Source organism: Cervus canadensis, chromosome 20, assembly GCF_019320065.1.
Source record: "Cervus canadensis isolate Bull #8, Minnesota chromosome 20, ASM1932006v1, whole genome shotgun sequence".
In the NCBI taxonomy this organism is placed as follows: Eukaryota; Metazoa; Chordata; class Mammalia; order Artiodactyla; family Cervidae; genus Cervus; species Cervus canadensis.
The window spans coordinates 57,934,594-57,952,876 of NC_057405.1; the positions used below are offsets into that span (position 1 = coordinate 57,934,594).

General features: G+C 42.6%; 1 protein-coding gene across 7 annotated transcripts; it reads right to left on the minus strand.

Moving 5' to 3' along the window:
• Positions 1-6,584: 6,584 nt before the first annotated feature.
• On the minus strand, positions 6,585-16,836 carry ZBTB24 (zinc finger and BTB domain containing 24). Of its 7 annotated transcripts, none has more exons than XM_043439481.1 (8): positions 16,665-16,802; positions 16,139-16,352; positions 15,027-16,013; positions 12,526-12,693; positions 11,946-12,029; positions 11,191-11,274; positions 10,503-10,584; positions 6,585-9,274 (listed from the first exon to the last, which is right to left on the minus strand). In XM_043439481.1, the coding sequence occupies exons 3-8, from the start codon at positions 15,982-15,984 to the stop codon at positions 8,554-8,556; spliced, it is 2,097 nt and encodes a 698-aa protein (XP_043295416.1). In that variant the 5' UTR covers positions 15,985-16,013; positions 16,139-16,352; positions 16,665-16,802; the 3' UTR covers positions 6,585-8,553. The 7 variants fall into 7 exon arrangements, 5 of the variants coding, with proteins under 5 accessions (XP_043295416.1, XP_043295417.1, XP_043295415.1 ...); XM_043439482.1 differs by having other exon boundaries at positions 16,166-16,226; positions 16,665-16,801; XM_043439480.1 differs by having other exon boundaries at positions 16,139-16,226; positions 16,665-16,801.
• Positions 16,837-18,283: the final 1,447 nt, after the last annotated feature.

An 18,283-nucleotide genomic window follows, 5' to 3' on the forward strand; every position in this document is an offset into this window, starting at 1 on the left:
AACACCACACCAGTGTTGATCTAATGTGACAAGTGAAAGGCTGGCATCCTGAGAGGCTGTTTCTTGTTTAGAGGAAGTGACACCGTTACACTGGAAACACACAAAACAGGAATGAATGGCACTGGAAAGAGCTGGGGACCCTATGGCTCTCCCCTTCTCTTTATTCTCACTTTGCATTGCCCAGAAACCCTCTGAGACCCATTAAGACCTATATACACACTGCTCCCAGCCTGAGATGAGAAGCAGGCAGGGAAGGGGAAATGCCTGCTTTCTGCCGGCAGAGGCAGGGAATTGAGCCAGGTCCAGCTCAGGAAACCAGGGCAGCCTCCCAGCTGGGCCCATCCTAGCTCTTGAGTGTGACTAGTCATTTGGCTTGAAATCAATTTGCCAAATATGAGACACACCCATATTTAAATACATTGTGTCAGAAGGATTCTAAGTCCACTCTGAATGGGTTACCTGTTTTAGAATCATTCCATTTCCCTTTCATGAGTAGATGGTAAATAACCAGCAGCTCTGACTTGGAGGTTAGCAGAGGCCCAGCATGGTCTGGCCCTTGACTCAATGACTTGCATCTCAACCAAATAGGGGTTTGTGGCTCTCCAAATGCAGAAGGTAAAATTTGTCTTTAAAAAAGATCACAGAATAATGACTTCATCAATGCTTAAAAACAACTGCTGACTTTGAGTTTCACTCTATGTTAACTAAAGATACACATCGGAGCAAAGAGCAATGGGGAATGGTTTGTAATCTAGAGGATCTGGCCAGATGACAGCTTTACTTCACATGAACTTAAGTGACCTTGAAAAGTCACCAACCACTATGTTTCAGTCTCAGCTCCAAATGGAGGCACTTTAATTACTGAACCTCTTCAACCCATTTTGATTCTAAAATCCTGTTACTCAATGTTGGTGATTCTAAGAAATGTACAGTCTAGAAGGCCCAAAACAAATTCTATTTTAGACTTTCTTCAAAGACAGTCATGATCCACATTACTGAGTCATGATCCATATTACATGTGTATACAAAACTAAAAATACTGGCACAAACACACTGGCTAATTTATACTGGGTCAAATAAGTGGCTGATACATGAAAAGTCAGTTGGGTTTTTTGTTTGTTATTGGCCACCTGGCACATGGCCTGTGGGATCTTAATTCTCTGACCAGGGATCAAACCCGAGCAGTGCATGTACTGAGTCCTAACCACTAGACTGCCAGGGAATTCCACAAAAAGTCACTTTTAAAAGAATCCCAGGACTTTCCTGGTGGTTCAGTGGTTAAGAATCTAACTCTCCAACTGGCAGATGGTAAAATCTGTCTTTTAAAAAAAGATCACAGAATAATGATCTGACTGCCAATTCAGAGGACATGGTTCCATCCCTGGCCTGGGAAGATCCCACATGCCGTGGGGCAGCTAAGTCTGTGGGCCACCGTGACTGAGCCTGTGCTCTAGAGCCTACAAGCGGCAACTACTGAAGCCTGCGCACCTAGAACCTGTCATCTGCCAACAAGAGAAGTCACCACAATGAGAACCCCCCTACCGCAACTAGAGAGTAGTCCCTGTGTAGCAACAAAGACCCAGTGCAACCAAAAATAAATACACATTTAAAAAAACAATAAAAGAATCCCATTCTAATAATGGTTTTGCAAATGAATCATGCGAGTAGTGGCCTAGGTTAAAAACCTGAGCCATTAAAACTGGGTTCCTTTCCTCTAATTTACACCACGTTGTCTTTCTGCAATGCTATCCTTACCTCACCTCCCATCCTTTCATCTCCTAAACCTGGAGTCAGAAACTGGATCCCTAATACTGCAGGTGATGGTTCTAAGCCATCCTATATACAACTTTACACCTGTAGGTCAGTGTGTTCAAACGCCACACCCACAGTCCTGGGTCAGGAGCCACAGTGCCGTCTAACCAGGCAGACACAGCTCCTAATGTAAAAATAATTACCAGCTGAGTCCAAAGTGTAGCGTGCTGTGGACAGATATGAAAGGTGGCTTGACTGAGATTAAAGGGTCGGAGAGAATTAGAGGGTGAGGAAGTGACACTTGCACTGAATTCTGACAGATGTGCAGACACTGAGACGGAGAGGAGGGGCAGAAACCTTTCAAGCCTGAGAAACTGCCTGCTTCAAAGCCTAAGGCAGGAAGTTGCTGGTTGTGTTTCGGGAACAGCAAGGAAGATAGTGTGGCTGGAAGTGAGAATGGGGAAGGGACCCAAGAGGAAGATGGGCTGTGGATTTTATTCTGAGTGCAGTGGGAAACTGCAGAAGGATTATAAGCAGAACAGAGGTAATGATCATATTTGCATTAAGAACACAATATTCATGCATTTAGCAAGGCGCTGTGCTTGATGCTCAGGGCAGAGCAGTGAGCCCAGATGGATCACCATTTCCAGCAGAAAAAGGGGTGGGGGAGGGGAAGAAAGGCAGGCGTACAGGCCAGAGGACAAGTTGATGATGCAGCAGTTAGGATGGAAGAAGTGGATGGACTCAAAATACAGTCTGAGGTGAAACTGATATAACTTGATGATGGATTGGGAGTGGAGGGTGAGGAGAGGCCCATCAAGAATGAATCTCAGCTTTCTCTTTTGGCTGGTAAGAGTGAGTGACTTTTGGGTCCCTCATCCTTTCTTACTCTGCCCTGAAACCTCATCCTCTATATGCTGCTTTTTATTCAAATACCTTCCCCAGAAATCAATGATGATTTCATATACTCTGAGATAACACAAAGGACAGAGATTAAAAACACAAATAGGCTCAGGATCTGTTTAAATACTTGCCCATAAATAAATAAATAAATAAATAAATACTTGCCCATATTTTTGTTAAGGGAGTACTTTCATACTTCAGATATTAAGATTATAGGAAAATTTGTCCAGAAGCCATTGAATCATACTAGAATTATCTAAAAGAGGTAGATTTTTTTTTTTTAATGTAGACTTTTTTGTTTATAACTCTAATTTAACCTAAGGAAGCGTCGATTTAACTTTTCATCCAAGGATGAAACAAACAAACTAAAACAAAAGCCAAACTATTCCTTTGGAATATCTTCAAATCCATATTTTAAGTGATCTAATATTATGGATAAGATTTCCCTGGTGGCTTGGATGGTAAAGAATCTGCCTGCAATGCAGGAGACCTGGATTCAATCCCTGGGTCAAGAAGATGCCCTGGAGAAGGGAATGGCAACCCATTCCAGTATTCTCGCCTGGAGAATTCCATGGACAGAGAAGCTTGGCAGGCTATATAGTCCATGGGGTTGCAAAAAGTCAGATAAGACTGAGTGAATAACAATATCATGGATATTAAGAATTCAAAACAAATTAGGACTTCCCTAGTGGTCCAGTGGTTAAGACTCATGCTTCCACCTCAAGGGGTGAGGGTTCAGTCTCTGGCTGGGGAACTAAGATCCTCCATGCCACATGGTGTGGCCAAAAAAAAAAAAAAAAAAAAATTCAAAACAATAAATATATGCTCTGAGACCAAGAAAGTTCCCTGACCTCTGCTCAAATTTTTCCCTTTCTATATGTCACACTGGATATAGTACTATTTTTCAGTTATATTATAAAGGAAAAAAAGCTAAGATCTCTTCCTAATGTTATGTAAAGTTCCTACACTTTATGTTGAGAAAGTGATCAAATGAGCTTCAGTATAAAAGCTCTTCTGAAAGTAGTGAAAGAGTTAGTCACTCAGTCATGTCCAACTCTTTGTGATCCCATGAACTGTAGCTTGCCAGGCTCCTCTGTCCATGGAATTCTCCAGGCAAGAATACTAGAGTAGGTAGCCATTCCCTTGTCCAGGAGATCGTCCCCACCCAGGGATTGAACCCAGGTCTCCTGCATTGCAGGCAGATTCTTTATTGTCTGAGCCACCAGTGAAGCCCAAAAGCTCTCCTAGTGTGGTACGTTTCCAGTGAGAATGATGTGTATATATGTTCTAGTCAACTCATGTGTTTGTTGCTTAACTATGTGTAAACAATTTGAAAGCAAGATAAACTATCGCAGTGACATTCCAGCTTCTTTTAGAGGTCATTCCATTATAGCTGCTGTTTACAAAAGGCAAAGGGGGTTTTTTTGATCAGGGGAGGGGGGGAGGGCAACTCCTCCATATCTACTCTTTACAAAAGCAGGACAAAGTATTTTCTTTAAATTCTTGAGAACTTAAGCTTATTTTAGTTTGGAAACTAAGGATGAACATTTACCTTAATACTTATTTCACTTTAGTAGTAACTTCTACTCAATTGGCAAATTACGCCAATTAAGCTTTGAAGCTTAACAGTAGTAAAATATTAACATGAGTATTATTAATATGGTAGTTACTGCATTTCTGTAGGAGAGAGACTTTTACTATTATTGTTTTATGTAAAAGGCTTATGATTGTATGCTAAAATTTCATAAACAGATCTTCTAGTCAATAAGGTTCTACTACATGAAGCAGATCATATGTAAAGAGAAACCCAGCTTAATGTTTCAAAAGGCTGATGGTATTAAGCCTATCTGGTAGGAATAGCCAGCCATGTGCCCCAGTTCCAGTTCTGCCACTTACTGTATGACCTTGGGCAATGGGCGTAATCTGTTGGTGCCTCAGTGTTCTCATCTGTAAAATAGGCATAATAATATAGAAATGTCATGATAATTAAGTAAGATTGTGCTTCAAATAAGTTATGGGTGTGTCCCAGACACTACTTCCCTTCTCACTCCAGATGCCAGGTGTTACTAACACCCCATACATCAAAATGTGACTATTTGGAGATACTGCCTTTAATGATGTAACCAGGGTAAAATGTGGTCACCAGGGTAAGCCCTAATCCAATATTAGGGTCCTTACAAGATTAGGATAAAAACACAGAGAGGAAGAGCATGTGAAGACACAAGGAGAAGATGGCAAGGAGGCCTCAGAAGACACCAGTCCTACCAACAACTTCATACTAGACTTTCAGCCTCCAGAACTGTGAAAAAATAAATTTATCATTTAGGCCACTCAGTTTGTGGTATTTGTTATAGCAGCCCTGCCTAGCAAACTAATATGCCAATCATGGCCAGAGATGCCTGGAGTCCTATAACTGAAGGGCACCATATAAGACCTTCTGATATAGAAAAGGTTTCAGAGGCCCTAAAATACAGACTTGAAACACCTGGCTTTTCTCAAGGCCTACAGTAAAGATTCAACATGGCGGCTATTGTTATTACTCCAGTTTATGAAAACCTAAGTGTAAGCATCTATAATGAGACTCTCATATCTCTCAGCATCATGTGGACCAGTTGCTCACATTCACAGCACAAGAACCAGATGCAGAAAAATACACCGATGAGAGACAAAGAGGAGTTTCACGAAACACACAGGGCAAGCTCAAAGACAGCTCATTTTGATGGCAAGAGCTCAAGTCTTCCCAAGGCTAGCCTTCTACTGAGAGAAAACCAAAGATTCACCTTCAAAAGTGATAAAGTCGTTTCAGCAGTCTGGAAGCACAATACTCTGCTATAGTTCTTTTTTTTTTTTTTTTTCTGCTATAGTTCTATAGTGTTAGCTGCTCAGTCATGTCCAACTCTTTGCAACCCCACTGACTAGCCCACCAGGCTCCTCTGTCCATGGAATTCTCTAGGCAAGAATACTGGAGTGGACCTGCCATGCCCTCCTCCAGGGGATCTTCCCAACCCAGGAATCAAACCCGGGTCTTCTGTATTGCAGGAAGATTCTTAACTGTCTGAGCCACCAGGAAGACTTACTAGGCTTCTCCTAGAACTACTTCTCTACTAGTCCGGAAGAACTGCAATTTGTATTTCTGTAGTTGTTAAAAAAATTATTTCAATTGCACAAGCTTAATACAAAATAAGTTGTGAAACAATGAGCCAACTTCTCAAAGACAATAGAAACATTTTTCCGTACATGTCATTTCCTTTGGTTGCAGTCACTGAACTTTAAAATTAGGATTTCAGGGACTTTCCTGGGGGTCCAGTGGCTTAGACTCCATATTCCCACTGCAAGGGATGAGAATTTCAAGGGGGGAAGAGTTCAATCCCTGATTGGGGAACTAAGATCCTGTGTGCCCACACCTGGGCTGGGCTGGCCAAAAAAAAAAAACCCAACAAAAACCAGTGAAATCTTAAAATTAAGGATTTCATTCAAAGGGACAGAATGTGTATTTGGGACACAGAAGAGAGACTTGATTTATAAAGCTTTCCTTTTCTCACTTCCCTTTGACAGCTGGTCAAATAACCCAGAATCTTCCAGAAGAGATTTTTATTGCTGAGCCTGGTTCTCATGCTAGAGACGGGTAACATGTGCTACAGGAGCCACTAGCTAACATGTGGCTCCCAAGCGCTCACAATGCAGCTAGTGTGACTGAGGAACTATGTTTTATTTTTAACTAATTCTAATACAAATTTTTAAACATACTTGTTTCAGTTGCTGGGGAAAAAACTGTGTCTGTAACCTAGATATGTGAACCTAGGTTTTCAACTGTAAACTGTAGGAACCCTAAAAACAGATCAAGTTTGTCATGAACGTTAGCATCCACACTGAGTGTGCAGTAAATGTAAAATACACACCAGATTTTGAAGACACAGTATGAAAAAAAGAATTTGTCAAGTATGATTATATTTTAATATTGCATATTTACATACTGCAATAGTTGGCACATGTTAGATTAAGTAAGCTATTTTATTAAAATTAATCTCATCTTTTTATGTTTTTAATGTGGCTACTAGAAAATTTTAAATTATACATATGGCTCACACCACATTTCTCTTAGAGGCAGACTGACATTAAGCTAGTTAAACTTCACTTGGAAATAGTCATATGATCATGATCATACTTCCTGGTTAATTAATTACTAATTATCCAGCTACCCAAAATGAGTAGTTAAGCATTTATCTGCTTTAATATTACATATCTCCGGGAGAAAAAGATGTGGGCCAGTAGGCTTTGAAAAGCTGGTAAAAACAACGCATTTTAACAATAAGGTTAAGATAAATAGTTTAAATTACTAAGTCAAGATCTGAAATGATATTTAGGACATAACTGTATTTATAAAAATTGTCTCTAGTCAGGCCTGATTTAACATACTTTGGCTGATACATATAAATCATTTAATAATTTTTGAATTATATATAATAAAACAACTATAGTTTGGTAGATATGTTAGAAAAAGACTTTCATCTTCTCTCAACCTGAACAATTCTAAATTTTCTCCAAAAACTTATTTGACTCTGGTAGAAATCAAAAATCTCTAAAACAAAGAAGTGACTGATGTGAAGATCCTGTTAATTTTAGTGGCGATTACTGCTACTCTCCATCAGCATTGTTAATTTACATACACTAGTGCCCACCTTCTTTTCTCAATAATCCTCTACCAGTTTACCTGAGAGAAAGTGGTCAAAGTATTCAATAAAATAGGCTGGGCTGGAAAACTTAACAAAAACATAATTTAACCTTCTGATGATTATTTGAAATCACACTATTGTAGACAATGCTGGCTCACTAAGATGCTGAGGCTCAAAAGTATTTTTAAAATTAGGAGAATTTACTTTTAAAAATTATGTGTCTGTTTTGTGAGGTTTAACTTACTTTGTGATAAAAATAGGTTATAAGTTCCTATCGAAAAATTTACCAGACACAATACACAGATCAACATTTTTAGAGATCAATTAGAATCCAGTATATTTAACACAAATTACACTGAATTTTATGCTCCAGGATAATTAAGAAAGAATTTACCTTCATCATGGAGATTAACATCAATGCTGACAAAAAGTTCAGAACTTGGGGTGAACATCTTGTCCAATTTCATACCTTAATTACACTTTAAAATTTTCAACAACCTGCTTTTAAAAACCATGTCAATCTATGTTTTTCAGAAAAGTTGAATTTAGAATTTAAAAAATGATCGTATCCTTTTGGCTTTCCTCTTTTGTAAATTTCAAGTTAAAATAGACATTTAGTTTCTATGTCTTTGAATCTATCTTAAACATGATATGATGAGCCCACTGTACACAGAAAGATTAAATTTTAGAAGTTACTTTGTCTTAGGGGATTGGAAGTTATTAAAAGGACAGGGTCCCCCGAAGTCATAATCTGTTACATTCAGCCCCAACTTGTAGTAGCAATTGTGTTGCCTAAGAGAAATAAGGAAGGGGAACCAACCATTTTACCCAATTCAACATATGACTTCATTTGTTCTAAAAAATCAAAAATATAACTAGAAAGATCAGCAAGACTGTATCTATGGCTGTGAATATTTAATACTCAGAAAATGTCTAACGCAATGCCCTCAAAGAAAAGTTACCCAAAGTCTAAGAGAAGTAGTAAATGAAAACTACTCATCAATATCGAAATGCTAAGTCCAAATCAACATTAGATATAAGACATGATAAACATATCCTGCTCCTCGGATGGAAAGCAGTAAGCTATCAGCTAGCTTAGCGAGCTACTGCTTCTCTGTAAGAATCCATAAGTGAGCGTTGCAGAAAGCTTAACTTCAAGCACACAGTCCGGTCACAGCGGGCTGACGGAGAAGAGACCGACAGAGCAGCCAAGCCTGTGGACAGGTCAGCTCTGCTCCTGGCTCAGCGACGTGGGCTGGGGCACGTGGTGGGCGGCTGGCGGCGGAGCCGGCTCCTGCGTCAGCTGCAGGTGCGGGGCCGCATCTGAAGCGCTCGCTAAATGGAGCTCCCCTGTCTGCTCCTGATGGGCGTGCAGATGTTCCAAAGTCTCCTTGGAGAGTGTGATGACGTGCACTGGCTCGGTCTGTGAGGGCGCCATCTGGCTTTCAATCATATTGAGGCTCTGGATGTGCTCTGTTTGCTCCTGTTGAGCTGAAAGAATTAAGTTCTGCAGTTGCTCTGGAGGCTGCGTGAGCAGGGTGAGGTTCGCGGTCTGGTCTGCACCCATGTTCTGGGGACTCTCTGCGGTGACGATGCTGATTCCTTGGCTCGGACCTGGCATGAAATTGATGTTATGTACGGAATCTGTTACGAGAAGCTGAATTTCCTGCTCTCCGGAGGTAGAGAGTTGATAGGGCTGTAGCTGAAGAATATTCCTGACCTCTTCGGCATTATTATTGCCAGAAATACTGCTGGCATCGGACGGGTGTTTCTCTTTGCTGTGGATTTTCAAGTGAGCCTTCAAGTTGTCTAAGCGAGCAAACTGTAAGTTACACTCAGGGCAGGTGAAGGGCTTTTTGCCTGTGTGCAGAATACAGTGTCTCCTCTTGGCACTTGAGTCAGAGAAGGATTTGCCACACACAGCACAGGAATAGGGCTTTTCTCCTCTAGGAGAAAATATACATTTTATTTTTAAAACAGAAAGGTTTCACTACTTCCTGACTATTTAGGGAGAAGCAGTCCAGAGGAGAGGAAAATTAACCTGACTTGGAGGCTTAAGTCATGGGTTCTCTTACTAACTTAAGTACTTAGAGCAAGTATCACATCTGCCAAGGGCTTCAGCTTCTAATCTTAAAAAAAGAAGGGGGGGGGAGGGGAAGGATGTCTAAGGATGGGGCTGTGGGGCTGAGTCATAAGTGATAAAATTTTATGGTCACAGTGTGTACTTCAGATAAGAAGGTAAATATTAATACATGTCACAAAATTTCTTTTTTTTGTTTTTAGTTTTCACAGCCAATTTTTAGATTCTAGATGCCAAACAAGTATATATATGATTGATTTCAATATTAAAAATATGAGTAGCCCCTATATATTTGTGTTAGAGGAACTACTAAATCAATTCTGGAAACAAGTTGCATGAACAAAAAATTTATTCAGAAAATATTAAGTTTAATTTAGTTTTAGGGGCTTCCTTGGCGGTCCAGTGGTTATCAATCTGTCTTGCAATGCAGGGGACATGGGTTTGATCCCTGGTCCATGAAGATCCTGCAAGCCTCAGAGCAACCAAACCTCTGCTGCTAGAGAGTAGCTCCTGCTCACCAAAACTAGAGAAAAGCCCTCACACAGCAACAAAGATCCAACACAGCCAAAAATAAATAAATAAATATATTTTAATTTAGTTTTGATAGAAGATTTAAGTTTTGGATCATCCCCCAAGGCCAAAATCAAAATTCAACAAATGATATCAATAACTCAAACTTTCGCTGGTCAGAATCAGTTTTTCTAAGTTTGCCTGCATGAGGAATTTCTTAAAGCAAAATAATAAGCTGCCCAGGAATTTCTCGTAGAGTAATAATTTTGGGGAAAGCACTATACAGGTTGGGACTTCCCTATAGCTCAGATGGTAAAGACCGGCCTGCAATGCAGGAGACCCAGGTTTGATCCTTGGGTCAGGAAGATCCCCTGGAGAAGGAAATGGCAAGCCACTCCAGTATCCTTGCCTGGAGAATCCCATGGACAGAGGAGCCTGGTGGGCTATAGTCCATGGGGGGGTCACAGAGAGTCAGACATGACTGAGTGACTAACATACACACTATCTAGGTAATGGATGTCACCCTGCTGAATGCCAGGGCTGGATGAGAACTCCATGGGAGAAAAGTATGAAGGAAACTTTACCGATGGATCCTGATGTGGGTCTGAAGAGAACTCTTTGCTGTGAAAGATTTGCCACAGATTTCACACGTAAATGGCTTCTCACCTTAAAAAAACGGGAAAACCAAGATAAAACAAACAGTGAAAACCACCTCCCCGCCTCCCTCCCCCCACCCCGTTTCACAATATGAAAAAGAACAAAGGCAATACCACTTGAACCCTCAACAAGCGTGAGTGACTAAATGCAGCACTTAGCAAGCACCTACTGTGTACCTAAGCACCGTGTCCTAAGTGTCAGGAGGATACAGAGAAAGTAAGGTGTGGTTCTTTCCCTCAAACATGTAAACACGGAAGCAAGGACATAAGCAATTCTGTGACGGAAACAACATTTGCTCCTGTATAGTCCACCCCTGGATAACTTAGGGAAAAACCCAACCGAACTTTTTTGGCCAACCCAATTTTCTGTGGTATGAAGTGAGGTTTCATTATGAATAGTGCTCAGTAAGTATATTTCATCTTGCTAACCTACACGGATGTGATTTCACAGGATGGTGCAACAGCATTCTGCCTGGGCTTTTAAAGTAGTCTACTTATAAAATTCCCACACAATTCACAGTAAGCACAGCCTGAGGAAGGGATTCTGAGTATTTCATTTCTTGCTCTCCTGAAAACACGAAACAGACTAGAAAGAAAGCGTGAGATGGACTTTTACCCGTGTGTGTTCGCAGATGTTTCTTTAGCTGAGACACATCCATGAATTTGCGGTGGCAGTCGTTGCATTCCGGTAATGAGTGGCCTTGTCGCAACAATAAAAAAAGTGTCAGTGCATATATGCTGTCCCTGCATTTCTTCAGTGATTTGTGTTAAAGCACTTCCCTGAAAAATAATCACTTTAAATATGGTACTTTAATACAACAACAATTTTTAAATTCATTTTGGTAACAGTTAATATTTTCCTAAGCATCTCAACTCACTGCTTCCCAAACAAAGGTGGGACCCTTCCCATCTCCCTAAGTGTAAATCTCCTTTTTCCCTCAAAGTACTGGTGCGACTGTGGCCAACTGATCTCAAATGATGCTCCCAACCCCTCTTCATCTTTAAGCAGTTGGCAGGAAAGAAAAAAAAGGACAATGGGTGGGGCCAGGCTGGAGAAAGCCGGGGACTGACAGCTCCGGGCTGGTGACACCTCTGTCTAGACACAACTAACAACCAATCAACTGGCGCCCTCTTAGCCAAGTGGCGCCCTGAATGGTACCAATTCTGTAGGGTTTCTGTGTGTGGCACAGAAACTGTAATATAAAAATTCAATATAAATTGCAAGGTGGTAAGAGTAACCCAAGGACACCTAATTTAGATTGCTTCCCTAAAAACTCACTTATCTTTTACAACATGAACCTACTGTTTCAGAAACAATTTGTATTTGCATTTCTCCCCCACCAATCCAAATTTTATCTCACTTTATTGTACCTGTATGAACTCGGTAATGGCTCTTTAGTTGTCTTTTCTGGCTGAAGTATTTTCCACACTGATCACAGGTAAAAGACTTCTGTCCTGCCAAATAAAAAACGAAACACACAAAAAACTATAAAGAACTAGAATGCTCACTAATAAAGTAATTAAGTATCACAGTGGGCCCAGGTCCCCATTTTCTACAAATAACACAAGTGACTCGTCTACAAACCCAAACGTCTTCAGAGTCATCAATGTGCAAAGGCACATAAGGCAACAGGGAGTGGTGGAGACTGGGGCAGCGCTAGAGAATTCAAGTTCCCTCCAACATCGTCCAAACTAAAATAATTCTGAAGACTGGTGCTTAAATACATCCTGATTATACACTGAACTTTCAACGGCCAGTTTATAAATGCTAGTTTAAGGCTCAAGGCTGGGCAGAACTCTAAACTACACTCTGAGAGATACACAAGTCCGCCTTAAAATGAAACCACGTGGGGAATGATCTGAGACTGAGAAAAGACCATTGACAGCAAGGTAGTGCCCAGCCCGGGAACGAGCCCCTGGCGGCGGCAGGCTCCCGAGCGCGGGCCCGTACCTGAGTGCAGGCTCATGTGCTCCAGCAGCGAGTGCTTGGTGGTGAGAGCCTTGCTGCACACCGTGCAGGTGTACGGCCGCTCGCCTGTGTGCATCCGGGTGTGGACCTGCAGGGAGTGCTTCTGGGCGAAGCCTTTTCCGCACTCATTACATTTGAAAGGTCGCTCCCCTGGAAGAAGAGCCCCAGAAACATGGTGTGGGCAAGAATCTGCACATCTTTTTGTTCCCTCCCAAATGAAAATCACAACGAGCAGGAGCGACAACATCAGCAAAAACATTTTGCAAGTGGGAGCAGACAAGTGTGACGCCAGCGGTGAGGAGCACGGATACACAACCTAACTGAAGACAGAGCCTTCACGAGGTCAGGGACTGGGAGCATCTGTTATCTCTGAAAATGGGGGTGAGGAAGAAATAAATGATAGTCTGTTTCGAAGGGAGTTAGTCCCCCCAACCCCCACTCCCACCCAAAGATCCAGTCTCCATGCAACCAGGAGATTGGCCTTCTCCCCAGTGGAAGATGGAGACTGTTCTTAAAGAGGGTAAATCAGACTAAGGATCTCCAGACTAGGGGTCTCTGGGTCAGAGGTCACCCAGCGCAGTGGAATAAGGCTACCATGGGGACAGCAAGTCAAAGTTTACATCTGGGATGATGAGACCACCCCCAAAACTTCTGCCTCCTCCTGCACTGGACACTGGCAGCCAGGTCTACGGCTCCAGGTGGGAGCTGGAGCATCTTTTCCCGAATACAAAGGGCCCGCAGTAAAAGAACTGAGGACGTGATGCCAGGTATCAGCCAGGATGTCTACAGGCCCTCTCCACACCTGCAGAGTTGCAAGGAGCTATGAGCAAACCATTCTTGCATATAATTAAATATGAGTTAAAAAAAAACAAAAAAATCACCAGACACAGTAGAAATAGATAACAAAACAGAGAAGAGAAAAAGCAACCTGCAGAAAACAGAGACTTTCCAGAGTGAAAAAAACATTAAAAAATAACAAATAAGTAAAAGTTATTAAGAGGCTCATAGAGGCAAGACGTTATACTGTGAAACAAAAAGAGGATTCTACTTAAAAACAAACAAAAAAAAAGAATTTTGTAAAGAGCTCCCAGAAGTTTTAAAAAAAAGGAGTAGAAAGAGAAAAATAAAAGTTGAAAGATAAGGTAGAAATCTCCCAGAAAGTAGAGCAAAAAGTGATGGAAAATAGAGAAAAGATAAAGTTAGAGAATGAGTCCAGGAGATTCAACATCCAAATAGGAGGAGTTCCAGAAAGAGAGAGCAGGGATTACTATGAAATCATTCAGGAAATTTTTCTGGAACTAAAAGATGAGTTTCCATACTGTATGGAACTACTAGTATCCACTCAAATGGAAGAAGAGACCCACACTAAAGTGATTCAATGTATAACTGCAGCACACCTTGAGGGAAAGGGAAGAGCCTACACTTTGTTTTCCTTAAAATCATATAGAACTATTTAACTCTTTAGCTTCTGTCACAGACAAGCAAATATTTCTTAAGTGTCTATTTTGTTCAAAGAACCAACTTCAGGGTTCTCAGGCTCTCTGTGCTTAAAATCTCCAGGGAGCTTTTAAAAACACCACCGCTCAATAAAACCAGGAGCTCTGGGGCTGGGCCAAGCTCCCTGGGAGATTGTAACATGTAGCCAGGTTGAGAACCACAGTGCTGGATGCTGCTGGCTCTTAAGGCAACAGGTTGCTTGATGACAAGAAGTCTTAAGTACCAGACTCTATACTTAATGCTTACAACTAGGCTGAAGGGTATATAACTACTGCCTGATCCAAAGCAGACTGAGGTAGGTACATAAGAGACAGCTCAAAGGAGGAAGGGATTTCACGCTAGGACTGCACTGTCCAACATGGTGGCTATTTAATTAAAATATTCAGATCCTTAGTCACACTCCCCACATGTCAAGCACTCAAAATACACCTGTGGCTACAGGTGGCTAGCCACTAGGTGGCTAGAGGCCACCAAAAAGAACAGCACAGATACAGAACATTTCCATCCTCAAAAAGGGTCTATTGGCCAGCCTTGGGCTAGAGGGATCAAAAAGAAAACAACACTTACAGACAGATGGCTGAGTGAGAGAACTGTCTAGACATATCCAAGCAAAAACACAACTATGGTCAAGATGAGGAAGCTTCAAGAATCATAAAGCAGATTAATTTTGGCTAGAGCTCAATTCCTGAACATTCAAGCCTTGAAGCAACAACTTCAAGTAAGAAGAGAGGTTCTGGTATCAGGTTCCTTGTGTTCACATCCCACCTCTGTCACTATATGGATGTCCTGGCAAGTACTTTTAGCTTTCTACAACCTAGTCTCTTCAACTGTACAATTGGGATAACATGGGATATCTCACCAGACAGTTTGGAGAATTCAATGCAGTAACATATACTTTGTTACAATGCCCATCATATAGATGTTGCACAATAAATGTAAGCTGTTATTATTGTTACTTCTCCAATAAGCTGCAAAAGCATAATTACCTGTGTGGCTTCTCTGGTGGATTGCTAAAAAGTGATTGTACTTAAATACTTTGCCGCAGTCTTTACAACGGGCCTCAGGCCCACCAGGGCGCTTTCTCCGTCCACAGACCCTCTTGGCTGAACCCTGGTCATCTTCATCCCCTACAAGTTTGTAATCTTTCAGTTTGACAGACCTCCGAATCCTCCGCTTGCTGCACCGACTCTGGCTGTCCTGCCCAGAGTCCTGGGTCTTGGGATCACAGTTCTCATCTTTCTCAGCTGGCATCTCCTCCCCTCTAGCTGGCTCACAAGTTGGCTCAGATTCTTCCAGTTCTTTTGCTGGGATCTGTTCATTCAGTACATCACTGTCTCCCTCTTTAACCACAAAGTTTTGTCTGTTCTGAACAGAATTGTTCACTCTCAGCTGTATTTCTTCCTCTGCAGCCAGTTCTGACTTCCCTTCCTGCAAACTGTTGACTTTCCTTGGTCTTCCCCGTTTTCGCTTTGGATGCTCACTTTTCTTATTAGAAATAACAACCACCGGAGCACCAGCTGTGTTCAAAGCCGGTGGCTTTGGGGAGCTATGATTACTTTGAAAGTCCGTGTAAGCCTTTACCAGGTCATAGACTTTTAAGAACTGGGCAGTAGCCAGGATCTGTTCTGTACTTTTCTCACTAGCCTGGAGACAACCAGTGTAGATAAATTCTAGCAGGATACCAAATGTGTCCGCAACCATGCCTTCTAGCATATAAATGGACTGGCCAATCTCCCCCTCTTCAGCAAACATCATTGAGAAGTATTCACTACTGGCAGCAAGCAAGGCTTTGTGGGCCCGGAAATGCACATTCTCCACGATTAAAGTAATGTCACAGAGAAAGCCTTTCTTCCTCTGATCCTCAAAACTGGCCAGGACAGTGTCACTGTGTGTGTCTGAGTGTACAACCAGCTGCCCAGGAGGCTCTGATGATGTTTCTGCCATTTTCTTTAGAAGCTCAAGAAGGATTAAGCCTGAAATAACAAAGTAATGTTTAAAAGGGAGACATTCTCTAGCAAGATTAATCCCAGCCCAAAGGAACTATTCACTTTTGTTAGCTAATCTTTTACCACTTTTAAAAGATTATGTAAAAACTTATAGTTTGGGGTTCTTATTCCTATTGTACCATTATCCAGCTGGGGTGAACTTCCGACGTCCACGTGACCTCTCGGGGTCTGTTTTCTGCTCTGTAAAATGAAGGAATTGGGATCAACTATCTCTAAAGTCCTTCACTGCGCTAACTTTCCACAGTTGCACAAACACGAGAATGAAAACTACGGGGTCTCGATTTCACATATTAGGAGCCATTTTGTCTGTGAAGCAAAAATGGAAAAGAAGAAAACGTACAGGTACGATGTAAATCTGGAGGTGGCTGCAATGGACAATAACGTAAGGCGCATTGGCCCTCGCTTTGGAAAGGCGGCACAGATCGCCCGACCGCGCGCGGCGCGAGGCGCCGGGCTGGCGATTCCCCGGAGCCCACCCAGCGGGGAGCGGGCCGCGAGGGAGGCCCCCCACCTCCAAGCCTGGACCCCTGGGGACCGACCGGGGAGCCGCCGGCTGGAGAGAAGTCGATGCGCGCATGGGTGCAGCGCCCACCGACAGAGGGTTGGTGGCCGACCTACCTCTCTGGGCGCCCGTCAGGGTCCGGATCGCCGCCGGCCCCCCTGGCTGCCTGGCGGGCGCACTAGCGCCGGGCCCGCCCAGGCTCCCAGCTCCGCCCGGACAGCAAATGGCGTCCATACGCCGCCGCCGTAGTCGCAGCCAACCCGGAAGCTCCGGCGCGGGATCCTGCTGCGCGCACGCCGGACCACGTGGTACAAGGAGGTGCCAGGGGGCGGGGCGTGGCGGGGCGTGGCGGGGCGTGGCGGGGCGTGGCTGGGCCTGCGTACCCTGGAGGCGCTGCCGGGACAGCCCCGGCAGGGCGTATGTCTGGTGTGAGTGGGGATCAGCGGGCGGTAATGGTGTCGTCACTCTGCAGTTAGGGAAGTTTTATATCCTGTTAGCTGCTCACTGACACCTTCATCAGTTTTGTCTTTTCCGCTTCCTGAATGCTGAAGCTGGCTTTCAGGTCTCGAATGTATGAGACATTCACCGTCATCACCGTGATCATCAGCCTCAGCATCCAATACCTTAGTCCAAGGGAATGAAGAGAACGCTGCAGTCAAACAGATCTGGGTGCTGCGTGATCTTGATCAAGTTATTTGTACTTATCCTCTCGCTGACACCAGCGCCAACACTGGGTGGCTGTGGGGTAAACAAGATTAAATATGTAACGGGCCTATTGGTTTAATTCATGTCTGCTATCATTTAAATGATTGTTATTATTCAGACTTTCAACATCTTTTTTCAGTAGACTATTAAAGGTTTCTAACTAGCCTTAGTTACAGTGTTATTCCTGCTAATACACAGGAATACAGGAGATCTTCCCAAATGCAAATCACATCCAGAGACTGGAGTCACTCCCTTGCATAGAATCTACTGTGGCTCCCATGTACCTTTAGGAGAAAGGCACGGCTTCTGGATATGGTCTACAAGCACCACTCAAATTCAGTCCCCTCCTACTCAACTATTTCAGCATTTTCTCTCAATTTATGCTTCATTAACACCTAACTGTTTTTAATTTAGGACACCGAACACACCCTCCCAGATCCCAGCATGCCATCTCTAGTCTCTGAGATTTTGAGAAAGCAGGTATAACTACCTCCCGGCTCTTTAAACATTTTTTTTTTTACTAGTTTTTATTAAAATTAGCTCCTTCTTTGAAGTTTCCCTCTTTGTCCTGAATTGCCTGTAAACCCCAGGGTGTGTGAAGTCCAACTAGTAATCTTTTTACTATCTCCAGAGTTTTGCCTTTTTCAGAATATATAGCTGGAATCACATGGTATGTAGCCTTTTCAGATTAGCTTCTTTTTAAATTTTATTTATTTATTTGGCTGTGCTGGGTCTTCATTGCTGTACTCAGGCTTTCTCTAGTTGCAGAGAGTTTGCAGTTGCAAACTCTTCTTTCTGTTCTGGTAGCTTATCTTGTTGCAGACCATGGGCTCTAGAGCACAGACTCAGTAGTTGTGACACACAGGCTTTGCTCCAGCACTTTGCTCCAGAATCTTCCCACACCAGGGATTGAACCTGTGTCCCCTGCATTGGCAGGCAGATTCTTAGCCACTGAACCACAGAGAGAAGTCCCTGACTCTTGGTTAGAATCTCAATTTTTTTTTTAATATCAATTTTGAAAGGTCTATTT

Bases quoted from the DNA above. Each gene is read 5' to 3' on its own strand.
- ZBTB24 (XM_043439479.1), bottom strand. From the start codon at position 16,782: ATGGACGCCATTTGCTGTCCGGGCGGAGCTGGGAGCCTGGGCGGGCCC. The intron at 12,694-15,026 runs GTAATTATGCTT...CTCTTCTTCCAG, and splicing joins CCACCAGAGAAGCCACACAG to GGGAGCGACCTTTCAAATGT. The intron at 9,275-10,502 runs GTAAAGTTTCCT...ATTTTCTCCTAG, and splicing joins ACCCACATCAGGATCCATCG to AGGAGAAAAGCCCTATTCCT.